The sequence below is a fragment of the Oncorhynchus mykiss genome, chromosome 1, assembly GCF_057628025.1.
Source record: "Oncorhynchus mykiss isolate SJ-2025 chromosome 1, ASM5762802v1, whole genome shotgun sequence".
Taxonomy (NCBI): Eukaryota; Metazoa; Chordata; class Actinopteri; order Salmoniformes; family Salmonidae; genus Oncorhynchus; species Oncorhynchus mykiss.
In genome coordinates, this window is record NC_143022.1 from 5,266,290 (window position 1) to 5,280,000 (window position 13,711).

Below are 13,711 nucleotides of genomic sequence, written 5' to 3' on the forward strand. Positions count from 1 at the left end.
CCAAATATATGACCATGTTAGACACACATATTTCCCTCAGACCCACAAAGAATTTGAAAACAAATCAGATCTAGTTTCTCAAAGTTGCCAGGATGTCACGTGTCCTACTAATATCAGTACACTCATAACAACTTAAGCATTACAAAACTTTTGTTTGATCAAATCAACATGAAAACACTTTTCAAATTCGACACTCGTTTTGAACCCCATACAAAAGCTCCTTGCTTGGTGGGCGAAACAACGAAAAAACGCCACCTGCTGGAGGGAGACAGACTTCCACCAACTTGAGCCTCCCTGGAACAAACTGGCCAGCTCTATATCCGGGTTTATGCATTCGTCACTAGTTACCACAGCCACGAAGTTATAAACGCGACTATTTCTACAATATATCTTCTTATAATGTGATTTTAAACCTGTCCTTAACTCTAAATGCGTCCAATACTGCTTATGTATAACCCTAACTTTAAATTAAGACCAACAAGTACATGTTTGTTTTCATGAATGTTTACGATGATATAAGCTAATTTTTGGGGCTGTAATAACTAGTGGAAACCGGTATATAATGACCAACATCATATGAGCACAAATGACGTATACAAAACCTGCATCATCATGTTCTGACGTTGTCATCTTCATACAAATAACCACTGGGACAGTTAATAGTCCTAATGTTACTTAAATCAATATACAATCAACTGTCACAGTGGTCATTTTGTATGAAGACGACAAAGTCAGATCATGAATGATTCCTTGTTCAAATAGGGATCTCTGGTGTGTGTGTGTGTGTGTGTGTGTGTGTAAGCTATGTAGCAAGGTGTTCTGAATCAAACCCCCCTTTCTCTACTCCTACCCCCACTTCCCTACTCCTACCTCCTTCTCTACTCCTACCCCCCCCCCCCTCCTATACTCCTACCCCCTTCTCTACTCCTACCCCCCTTCTATACTCCTACCTCCTTCTCTACTCCTACCCCCCCCCCTTCCCCACCACTACCCCCACTCTACTCCTACCCCCCCCTTCTCTACTCCTACCCCCCCTTCTCTACTCCTACCTCCTTCTCTACTCCTACCCCCCCTTCCCTACCTCTACTCCCGCTCTACTCCTACCCCCCTGCTCTATTTCTACCCCCCTTCCCTACTCCTACCCCCTTCTCTAGTCCTACCCCCCCTTCTCTACTCCTACCCCCCCTTCCCTACCTCTACCCCCCGCTCTACTCCTACCCCCCCTTCCCAACCTCTACCCCCTGCTCTACTCCTACCCCCACTCTATTCCTACCCCGCCCCCCCGTTCTACTCCTCCCCCTCACTCTACTCCTACCCCCCCGCTCTACTCCTACCCCCCCCTTCCCTACCTCTACCCCCTGCTCTACTCCTACCCCCTGCTCTACTCCTACCCCGCCCCCCCCTGTTCTACTCCTCCCCCTCACTCTACTCCTACCCCACCCCCCCTGCTCTACTCCTCCCCCTCGCTCTACTCCTACCCCTCTCATCCACTGCTCTACCCCTCTCCCCCTCTACATTGTAAAATAATAGTGAAGACATCAAAATGATGAAATAACACATATGGAATCACATAGTAATCAAAAAACTATTAAAACAAATTAAAATGTATTTTTATTTGAGATTATTCAAAGTAGCCCCCCTTTGCCTTGATGACAGCTTTGCACACACTTTGCATTCTGTCTGAATACTTCGGTTTCGTATTTTTCATAAATTTGCAAAAATGTATACAAAACTGTTTTTGCTTCGTCATTATGGTGTATTGTGATGTCATTATGGGGTATTGTGATGTCATTATGGAGTATTGTGATGTCATTATGGGGTATTGTGATGTCATTATGGGGTATTGTGATGTCATTATGGTGTATTGTGATGTCATTATGGGGTATTGTGATGTCATTATGGGGTATTGTGATGTCATTATGGGGTATTGTGTGTAGATTGATGAGGGGGAAAAACAAACAATTGAATCCATTTTAGAATCAGGCTGTAACGTAACAAAACGTGGGAAAAGTCAAGGGGTCTGAATACTTTCAGAATACGCTGTAAATATCGGCCTCAGCGACAATTACTTGAATAATTTAACGGATGCTTTGCGCACAAAGGCAATGACTAAATTGTCTTATTAGTGATTTTCTCTTTGCGGACGTCTATGGAAATTGTCTTTCTGGTCCGGCCTTCAGTTAAACCGCAGTACCGAAGCAAAACCGTAGGAGCTGTCAAAACCGTAGGGGTTGTCAAAATAGAAGCTGTCGGAGCAATCAAAACTGTAGGAGCAATCAAAACTGTAGGAGCAATCAAAACTGTAGGAGTAGTCAAACCATAGGAGAAGTCAAAACTGTAGGAGCAGTCAAACCATAGGAGAAGTCAAAACTGTAGAAGCAGTCAAAACCGTAGGAGCAGTCAAAACCATAGGAGAAGTCAAAACCGTGCTTCTAGACTGGAACCCTGGCCCCTTGGTCCATCCAGTGATTACTTGTTAATCTCTTTCCCTCCAGCTGTCAACTCCCAATCAATCACATGTATTTTATAAAGCCCTTTTTACATCAGCAGTGCTTTACAGATACTCAGTCTACAGTGGCTTGGAAAAACTCCTTAGAAGGCAGGAGAGGAACCAGGGCAGCCCTCGTCTGGCTCTGCCAGGTGGAGATTTAACCTCTTGCGACGAGCAATCCCGTATCCCAAAGGCCGGCATATTGGCGATATTGATCTGGTATTGATGTCTACCCTTGTCAGTTGTCTTTTCACAACCAGGCATTCTGAAATCCAAGGGTCCGAGAAGGAGCACAGCCGGATGAATCACGTCAGGGGTCCACAGCAGCAGGCAGGACAGCAAAACTAGATCAGCAGCACGGCCAGGTGGACTGGGAACAGCTAGGAATCGTCAGGCCAGGTAGTCCCGAGGCATGGTCCTAGGGCTCATGTCCTCCGGGAGGGGAGATAGAGAGAGCGAAGAGGTACTTGAGAGAGAGCATGCCTCAGAACACACAGTACAACTGCCCTGTTAAAACTTCTCCTAGCTGCTTTTATTAAAGTATCATTATGTTGAGCCACATCTTACGTTTTATTACATTATCTATGAGGAAGTGTTATTGGTTACTATGGTAACGTTCAAGCATCTTTTTAATACCATACATATACATATATTTAACCTGCATTCTCCAGTTCTACCAATATTTATTTTACCTTTCTTTAACTAGACAAGTCAGTTAAGAACAAATTCTTATTTTCAATGACGGCCTAGAAACAGTGGGGTTAACTGCCTTGTTCAGGGGGCAGAACGACAGATTTGTACCTTGTCAGCTCGGGGGATTTGAACTTGCAACCTTCCGGTTACTAGTCCAACACTCTAACCCGACCAGAATATGACCAGAATGAAGCTTCTCTCACATTCCAATGTTGAAGAACGTTTGGTGATGTAAATATATTGGACGCTAGATGGCAGTAAATCATGATACGTTAGCTGTTCAAGACCGTACATGGCAGACTTTTGACTATTTGGGCCAATCACTTGAAAGTAGGCAAAATTGGTAGCTCTCCATTTTCACTGTATGACACTGACATTAATGAAACCAATTAAAACAATGTTGAAATATAAAACATTTTATTTTCTGAAATGACACTCAGTGTTGCATGCCAAATATAATATGTGTAAGCTACTGTGTAGTTAGTTATTCATGAAATTAAAATTACTTGTGGAATAAAACAGACAAAACAAAATGTCTGAATGGGATTTTAAGTTTCAGACGATGGAGTGATCCATAACATCACAATATTCTACAAAAACAATCCCCCCCCATACCCCCCACCCCACACACACACACACACACATACACACACACACACACACACACACACACACACACACACACTAACTGGGGGACTGATATAAATCCACACACTCGTCACATAAATCAAATCAAATCTTATTTGTCACCGAATAAAACACCTTACAGTGAAATGCTTACTTACAAGCCCATACATGAAGCATGCAAACTTTATTATAATCAAAACTATATTTCCATCCAAACTGAGGAATTGATCATTATTTCACTTAGTGAAGTCCGTTATCCTTTTCATTCATCTGACCATTATCAATCCAGAGATCCTAAAATCACAACAGTCTCTTCCTGTGTTTTTATGGTCATTCTTCTTTCCAGCCACTAGGGGCAGTATTTAGAAGCCCTGGGAAAATCTCAAAGGGCTATTTCTTTGAATCTTCGCATTCCTCTCTCCTCGATTGGATGAGAAGGTCAGAGGTCCCGCCTCTCTGACTTGCTCATCCAATGGGTTTTGAGTAGGTGAGGAGAGGGGACAAGGGATGTCAGGGGAAATCGCAATTGAGATTCTCCCACTCTGTCCGGGCCATATCCACACTTCACTTGACATACAGTATGTGCATAAATGAAACTCAAATTTATACAAATATTTTATTGCTTTAAATGGAATATTTGCCCAGGAGTAAATGACGGATTGGTTGCTTAGCAACAAAATCAACGCATGCACAACTATAGGTCAAAACAGACGGGATTGGCCTTAGATGGTTAACAACATGTAAACTATATTTGATCTATAATGTTTATTGAAAACATAAATAAAGTTGCACAATGAGCACTTGTTGTCTCTCAAATACATCGTTACAGTTGTTGGTTAGCCCGCAAGCTAGCAAATATTAGTCCAAATTAGCATAGACGTAACATCACCTCAAAACAAGACATGGTATCAAGAACAAGATCAAAAACGAGCCACTTACAATAACACGGCAGTTTATTTTCATTGTTTCTAGCTATCTGGCCATCCAGAATCACAACACACGTCTTTCTGCCTCTTAGAAGGGGGTGCGTGTTTTTTTTGTTTTGTGTGTGTGTGTGTGTGTGTGTGTGTGTGTGTGACGTTGTCAGTTAACCAGTCTATGTAAGCATAAAGAAAGCAAGGAATGTGACAGAGAGAGAGCTATAGAAAAACAGAGATCCAGATATAGAATAACTAGAATGGGCATTCCCATTCAAGTCAACTGTTAACGCTATGGATCAGTATGTATATAGGCTACTACCTCACAATACAGCTGGAGAATCTGTACATAATACGTCACAATAATACTGTCAAGCTAAATCGTAAACACCCAAATTCAAAGCAGACGTGGCTAACAAGCTTATTCACGTTGATTGTTCCAATGCCGGTGCGTTTGTTTAATCTATTTGTGAGGGCCCAAGGTGCTCGTCAGTGGCGGAGATTCAGTGCAAACGTCTGCAGGAGCAAACAAACAACACATCTAGAACTCTAGAGGAGGGATGGCTGCCCCTTCAGACAGACGCCGGTTGGCCGAGTGCCAGTCTGGTTGGGCTGTCATGACAACTCCTTGTCACTCACTTTGTACTGACAAACTCCTTGATCTAAAACACACAAACAACAAAACTTGTTTAGCTTGACAACGACAGCAATAGAGTTGTCAGGAGCTCGAACAGATCTGGGACCAGGATAAGGCTCTGCTGTCCTACACTGGCGGATGGGGCAGATTGTCCATCAGGATAAGGCTCTGCTGTCCTACACTGACGGATGGGGCAGATTGTCCACCAGGATAAGGCTCTGCTGTCCTACACTGGCGGATGGGGCAGATTGTCCACCAGGATAAGGCTCTGCTGTCCTACACTGACGGATGGGGCAGATTGTCCATCAGGATAAGGCTCTGCTGTCCTACACTGGCGGATGGGGCAGATTGTCCATCAGGATAAGGCTCTGCTGTCCTACACTGGCGGATGGGGCAGATTGTCCACCAGGATAAGGCTCTGCTGTCCTACACTGGCAGATGGGGCAGATTGTCCATCAGGATAAGGCTCTGCTGTCCTACACTGGCGGATGGGGCAGATTGTCCATCAGGATAAGGCTCTGCAGTCCTACACTGACGGATGGGGCAGATTGTCCACCAGGATAAGGCTCTGCTGTCCTACACTGGCGGATGGGGCAGATTGTCCATCAGGATAAGGCTCTGCTGTCCTACACTGGCGGATGGGGCAGATTGTCCACCAGGATAAGGCTCTGCTGTCCTACACTGGCAGATGGGGCAGATTGTCCATCAGGATAAGGCTCTGCTGTCCTACACTGGCGGATGGGGCAGATTGTCCATCAGGATAAGGCTCTGCAGTCCTACACTGACGGATGGGGCAGATTGTCCACCAGGATAAGGCTCTGCTGTCCTACACTGGCGGATGGGGCAGATTGTCCATCAGGATAAGGCTCTGCTGTCCTACACTGACGGATGGGGCAGATTGTCCATCGTGTGGTCGTGACTGAACTGGTCCTCCGTTGTCACTTGTCCCGGAGCAGGTAAAACAACATGGCCTTCAGGTAATGTCCACAGGCGCAGGTAGCAGACACCAACCAATGGGAGCGGAAGCTGGGGTCCGTGTTCACCACGCACTTTGTGATATCAGCCTATGACAGGAGAGAAAGAGAGAGGGTGAACGTCAGCCTATGAGAGGAGAGAGAGAGAGGGTAAACGTTAGCCTATGAGAGGAGAGAGAGTGGGTGAATGTCAGCCTATGAGAGGAGAGAGAGTGGGTGAATGTCAGCCTATGAGAGGAGAGAGAGTGGGTGAATGTCAGCATATGAGAGGAGAGAGAGAGAGAGGGTGAACATCAGCCTACGAGAGGAGAGAGAGAGGGTGAACGTCAGCCTACGAGAGAAGAGAGAGGGTGAACGTCAGCCTACGAGAGGAGAGAGAGAGGGTGAATGTCAGCCTATGAAAGGAGAGAGAGAGGGTGAACGTCAGTCTATGAGAGGAGAGAGAGAGGTTGAACGTCAGCCTATGAGAGGAGAGAGAGAGGGTGAATGTCAGCCTATGAGAGAGAGAGGGTGAACGTCAGCCTACGAGAGAAGAGAGAGAGGGTGAACGTCAGCCTACGAGAGGAGAGAGAGTGGGTGAATGTCAGCCTATGAGAGGAGAGAGAATGGGTGAATGTCAGCCTATGAGAGGGGAGAGAGTGGGTGAATGTCAGCCTATGAGAGGAGAGAGACAGCATCACTCAGATACTGCACGTCCCAATTCTTCAACCTTCTCCCAAAGTGTGCAATTGCATACTTCCAATCATGGATAATACCAATGGTGGACACTCCCTCCAGCCAATGATTACAGTAATCAATACTTTTAAATCCATGAGGGGACATGTGTGCAAGAAGGGTGGAGAATCACAGACATGGGACCTCTGAGCAGAGGCTGGGCACTTTACGGGTCAAAGTTCACAGGTCAAAGTTTCACAGGCAGTTGAGAGATGCCCTATATACCAGTCACTTTCCTTTACACAGGGAGGGACCGTTTAACAGTCCGTCTATAACCAATGAATTCCAGATAAAAGACCTGCATATATTAACAGGACGATATTATATTACAGAAATGTGTTTGAGACATGCCGCTCTACTCAAATAGGATATTATCTGGACTAGAGGTCAGGTTAAAATGTTCATTAAAAATAAAAAACACGTTTACATTGACCACGTCCAGAAAAAAGTAGAAGGAAATATGGCGAACGAGTAAAGTACACAAGGCCCAATCAAACAAAACACTGTAATCTTAACAACGCATATTTCAAAATACCACCTGTGACAATTTAGTCAAAAGGTTTTGACTGGCAATAATAAATAAAAAAAACGTGATAAGGAGAAGAAGAAGAGGAAGAAGAAGAAGGAGGAGAAGGAGAAGAAGAAGGAGAAGGAGAAGAAGTAGGAGAAGGAGAAGAAGAAGGAGAAGGAGAAGAAGAAGAAGGAGAAGGAGAAGGAGAAGAAGGAGAAGGAGAAGAAGAAGGAGGAGAAGGAGAAGAAGAAGGAGACGGAGAAGGAGAAGGAGAGTCTTTAATAAGACAGAATTAGAATACATGATAAGGAGAAGAAGAAGAGTCCTTAATAAGACAGAAGAAGGAGAAGGAGAAGAAGAGTCCTTAATAAGACAGAAGAAGAATACATGATAAGGAGAAGAAGAAGAAGAGTCCTTAATAAGACAGAATAAGAAGAAGGAGAAGGAGAAGAAGAAGAAGAGTCCTTAATAAGACAGAAGAAGAATACATGATAAGGAGAAGAAGAAGAAGAGTCCTTAATAAGACAGAAGAAGAAGAAGGAGAAGGAGAAGAAGAAGAAGAGTCCTTAATAAGACAGAAGAAGAAGAAGGAGAAGGAGAAGAAGAAGAAGAGTCCTTAATAAGACAGAAGAAGAAGAAGGAGAAGGAGAAGAAGAAGAGTCCTTAATAAGACAGAAGAAGAATACATGATAAGGAGAAGAAGAAGAAGAGTCCTTAATAAGACAGAAGAAGAAGAAGGAGAAGGAGAAGAAGAAGAAGAGTCCTTAATAAGACAGAAGAAGGAGAAGGAGAAGAAGAAGAAGAGTCCTTAATAAGACAGAAGAAGAATACATGATAAGGAGAAGAAGAAGAGTCCTTAATAAGACAGAAGAAGGAGAAGGAGAAGAAGAAGAAGAGTCCTTAATAAGACAGAAGAAGAATACATGATAAGGAGAAGAAGAAGAAGAGTCCTTAATAAGACAGAAGAAGAAGAAGGAGAAGGAGAAGAAGAAGAGTCCTTAATAAGACAGAAGAAGAATACATGATAAGGAGAAGAAGAAGAAGAGTCCTTAATAAGACAGAAGAAGAAGAAGGAGAAGGAGAAGGAGAAGAAGAGTCCTTAATAAGACAGAAGAAGAAGAAGGAGAAGGAGAAGAAGAGTCCTTAATAAGACAGAAGAAGAAGAAGGAGAAGGAGAAGGAGAAGAAGAGTCCTTAATAAGACAGAAGAAGAAGAAGGAGAAGGAGAAGAAGAGTCCTTAATAAGACAGAAGAAGAATACATTGAGACTGAATAAGTAGGCTACATCAACACACAGTTCTACTATCTGATAACAGCAGCCGTTTCCTTCTCAATGTTGTGGTACGGGTTTTTATCAGCAACGTTTCCTGACCCTCTCAGGGTTTTTTTGTAATTCGGTCAGTGCCTAAGCATTTCTGTGAAATGTACAGTATGGCAACTGCACGTTACATAACCAAGACGACTAAGACTAGAATTGGGGTAAATTTGCACGTTATCTTACAAGGTTGTAGTTGGTTACACAACACATTGTGTTCCATATTAATCTGATAAAACAGGTCAAGATGTCTTGAGAAACCAGAGGACTTATATACTACGTAGATCTGGGACCTTGAGGACTATATACTACGTAGATCTGGGACCTTGAGGGATATATACTACGTAGATCTGGGACCTTGAGGACTATATACTACGTAGATCTGGGACCTTGAGGACTATATACTACGTAGATCTGGGACCTTGAGGGATATATACTACGTAGATCTGGGACCTTGAGGGATATATACTACGTAGATCTGGGACCTTGAGGGATATATACTACGTAGATCTGGGACCTTGAGGGATATATACTACGTAGATCTGGGACCTTGAGGACTATATACTACGTAGATCTGGGACCTTGAGGACTATATACTACGTAGATCTGGGACCTTGAGGGATATATACTACGTAGATCTGGGACCTTGAGGGATATATACTATGTAGATCTGGGACCTTGAGGACTATATACTACGTAGATCTGGGACCTTGAGGGATATATACTACGTAGATCTGGGACCTTGAGGGATATATACTACGTAGATCTGGGACCTTGAGGGATATATACTATGTAGATCTGGGACCTTGAGGACTATATACTACGTAGATCTGGGAACTTGAGGGATATATACTACGTAGCGGGTTTGAGGAGTTAGCAAGGTACCTTTGGTCAACTCTGAGTTCAACTCGGGATAAGCGGTCATACGATAGTGGCTCGCCTTATAGCCAGGTACATTTCTGTGGCAACGAATCCTTCAGAACTAACCTGCTCCAGGGCAGGCTAACTCAGGGCTAAGTCTGTTTATCCTGTATCCAGAACTAACCTGGTCCAGGGCAGGCTAATTCAGGGCTAACTCTGTTTATCCTGTATCCTGAACTAACCTGGTCCAGGGCAGGCTAACTCAGGGCTAACTCTGTTCCTCCTGTATCCAGAACTAACCTGCTCCAGGGCAGGCTAACTCAGGGCTAACTCTGTTTATCCTGTATCCAGAACTAACCTGGTCCAGGGCAGGCTAATTCAGAGCTAACTCTGTTTATCCTGTATCCAGAACTAACCTGGTCCAGGGCAGGCTAACTCAGGGCTAACTCTGTTTATCCTGCATTCAGAACTAACCTGGTCCAGGGCAGGCTAACTCAGGGCTAACCCTGTTTATCCTGCATTCAGAACTAACCTGCTCCAGGGCAGGCTAACTCAGGGCTAACTCTGTTTATCCTGCATTCAGAACTAACCTGGTCCAGGGCAGGCTAACTCAGGGCTAACCCTGTTTATCCTGTATCCAGAACTAACCTGCTCCAGGGCAGGCTAACTCGGGGCTAACCCTGTTTATCCTGCATTCAGAACTAACCTGCTCCAGGGCAGGCTAACTCGGGGCAAACTCTACTTATCCAGAATGAAATGTCTGAGCTACAAGTTGAGGGCCAATTAAATCAGATCCCCTAACCCCTCACAAACATTGCATTATCATCATCCACTTAATTTGCACAGTAAAACGTTTGTATGATGGTATCAAATAATCAAATGTATTTATAAAGCCCTTCTTACATCAGTTGATACTGTTGTAACAGTATTACTTTATACCGTCCCCTCGCCGATACCCGGGCGCGAACCAGGGACCTTCTGCACACATCAACAGTCACCCCTCGAAGCATCGTTACCCATCGCGCCACAAAAGCCGCGGCTCTTGCAGAGCAAGGGGAACTACTACTTCAAGGTCTCAGAGCAAGTGACGTCACCGATTGAAACGCTATTTAGCGCGCACCGCTAACTAAGCTAGCCGTTTCGTTACACTGTATAACAAAATGCTGTACAGAAACCCAGCCTAAACCCCCCAAACAGGAAGCAATGCAGGTGTAGAAGCACGGTGGCTAGGAAAAACTCCCTTGAAAGGCCAGAACCTAGGAAGAAACCTAGAGAGGAACCAGGCTATGTGGGGTGGCCAGTCCTCTTCTGGCTTTTATAAAATTATTTTATCGATAGAAGTAGGGGGGGGGGGGGGGGGGTGGGGGGTGTTGTGTGCAGTGATAAGCACACCAAAGAAACAGGGATATCTAGTCAGTTGAACAACTGAATTCATCTTCCGCATTTAACCCAACCCCTCTGAATCAGAGAGGTGTGGAGGACTGCCTTAATCAACATCCACAGCATTAACTGCCTTGTTCAGGGGCAGAACGACAGATTTTTTTTACCTTGTCAGCTCAGGGATTCAAACCAGCAACCTTTCAGTTATTGGCCCAACTCTCTAACCACTAGGCTACCTACCGGCGTTAACAGCTACCTAACGGCATTAAGAGCCTATTTCACAACATCGTCTGGTGAATTTGCAAGATCACTTTTTTTTCATTTTGATTTCTGCACAAATGTAAATGTGGCGCTGACTTGCCCCATAATATTGATGTTTCAGCATCGCCTCATGGAATAGTTTTGGGGGTCGACTAGCACTCGTAGTTACAAGCCTGCTAGAGTTAGCCGACATGCGGAAGAGCAATACCCACGGTCGTAGCAACAGACGAAGCCTAAACTGGAATGTGAAGCTAACCTGAAACTAGTTCATTCATTCATTTCAGAAAAGCCTGGGTTCATCTAGCTACGTACACAGTATACCCTTCTGGTTTCAACTGGAACCTGCAGAGATGAGGAATGGGATTAGGTCACATAGACCTCGTTCATTATCTGGCATGTTTAAATCTCCAATGGGCCATTCCAAGGTTTGTGTCCCAAATGAAACCCTATGGGTCCTGATCGAATGTAGTGCACTACATAGGGGAACATGGTGCCGTTTTGGACACAAACCCCAGCCCTGGCGTAGAGGGCGTCTTGGTTGATTTTTAAGCTTTGCCAACAGAGCAGGACTCCCAGATCTAGGCCACGGCTCTTTGCCAGGCCTCCTCTCTCCTCTCTGCTCTGAGTATCAGTTGAGCACCACACTTTTTGCTCTTTACAGATTTATAGCAGATGTTCTCTAGAGCAAGACTATATTGAGACATTCTTTGGAGTTTCTTAAAGTAGTGGCTCAATTAAAATCAACTTCATTTCTGGATGTTTATTTTTATTTTTTTTAAATATCTATTACAGACACCTTATGCTTTGAGGTGAAATCCGCGAGTTAGCAAAAAACAGTGGCATGTCTCTGTGTACAGAGCAGGGAGGTTTGTTTTTGCACAGTCATCATTGTGTTGTGTTCAGGCTCTTGTTTGCCTCAGTTTTATTTAGCTATTCTCTCAGTGAACACATTCAGGACACGTTCAGGACACATTCAGGACAGACCTGATAGGTGGGTACAACATTGGGGAACACATACAGCTGTCATCATTCAAAAATGGTTCTATGAGTGCAGACATAGGCATTCTTACTTCTTTCTTACTGTCAACTATGACTGTCTTAGTACTGAGTCTGTCATCTATTATCAACTATACTAAACGAACCGCGGACTTAGTCAATCACTGAACCACAGGCCGGTTACATGAGAGGTCAAAGCTGAGCAACGCAACTTCTCTTTCTGTTTCCTAACTTGTTCTTGCCCTTATACATACTATATGTTCTGACTAGTATCCATAGCACACATACAGTACTACTGACAGGGTTCTGAGTAGTATCCATGGCACACATACAGTACTACTGACAGGGTTCTGAGTAGTATCCATGTAGTACTACTGACAGGGTTCTGACTAGTATCCATAGTATCCATACAGTACTACTGACAGGGTTCTGACTAGTATCCATAGCACACATACAGTACTACTGACAGGGTTCTGACTAGTATCCATAGTATCCATGTAGTACTACTGACAGGGTTCTGACTAGTATCCATAGCACACATACAGTACTACTGACAGGGTTCTGACTAGTATCCATGTAGTACTACTGACAGGGTTCTGACTAGTATCCATGTAGTACTACTGACAGGGTTCTGACTAGTATCCATGTAGTACTTCTGACAGGGTTCTGACTAGTATCCATGTAGTACTACTGACAGGGTTCTGACTAGTATCCATGTAGTACTACTGACAGGGTTCTGACTAGTATCCATAGCACACGTACAGTACTACTGACAGGGTTCTGACTAGTATCCATGTAGTACTACTGACAGGGTTCTGACTAGTATCCATAGTATCCATACAGTACTACTGACAGGGTTCTGACTAGTATCCATAGTATCCATGCAGTACTACTGACAGGGTTCTGATTAGTATCCATGCAGTACTACTGACAGGGTTCTGAGTAGTATCCATGTAGTACTACTGACAGGGTTCTGAGTAGTATTCATGTAGTACTACTGACAGGGTTCTGACTAGTATCCATAGCATACATACAGTACTACTGACAGGGTTCTGACTAGTATCCATAGTATCCATGTAGTACTACTGCCAGGGTTCTGACTAGTATCCAGAGTATCCATACAGTACTACTGACAAGGTTCTGACTATTATCCATGTAGTACTACTGACAGGGTTCTGATTAGTATCCATGTAGTACTACTGACAGGGTTCTGACTAGTATCCATAGTATCCATGTAGTACTACTGACAAGGTTCTGACTATTATCCATGTAGTACTACTGACAGGGTTCTGATTAGTATCCATGTAGTAGTACTGACAGGGTTCTGATTAGTAT

At 44.1% G+C, this 13,711-nt stretch overlaps 1 protein-coding gene across 2 annotated transcripts in view; it reads right to left on the reverse strand.

Annotated features, from left to right (window-relative positions):
* Window positions 1-3,584: 3,584 nt before the first annotated feature.
* Window positions 3,585-13,711, reverse strand: part of LOC110526196 (bcl-2-related ovarian killer protein homolog A) — a 46,037-nt gene continuing 35,910 nt past the window's right edge. For both annotated transcript variants that reach the window (XM_036984107.2, XM_090233687.1), the window contains exon 4: window positions 3,585-6,429. In XM_036984107.2, the coding sequence (XP_036840002.1) occupies window positions 6,304-6,429 (126 nt within the window). In that variant the 3' untranslated portion in view covers window positions 3,585-6,303. The remainder of the gene's footprint in view (window positions 6,430-13,711) is intronic.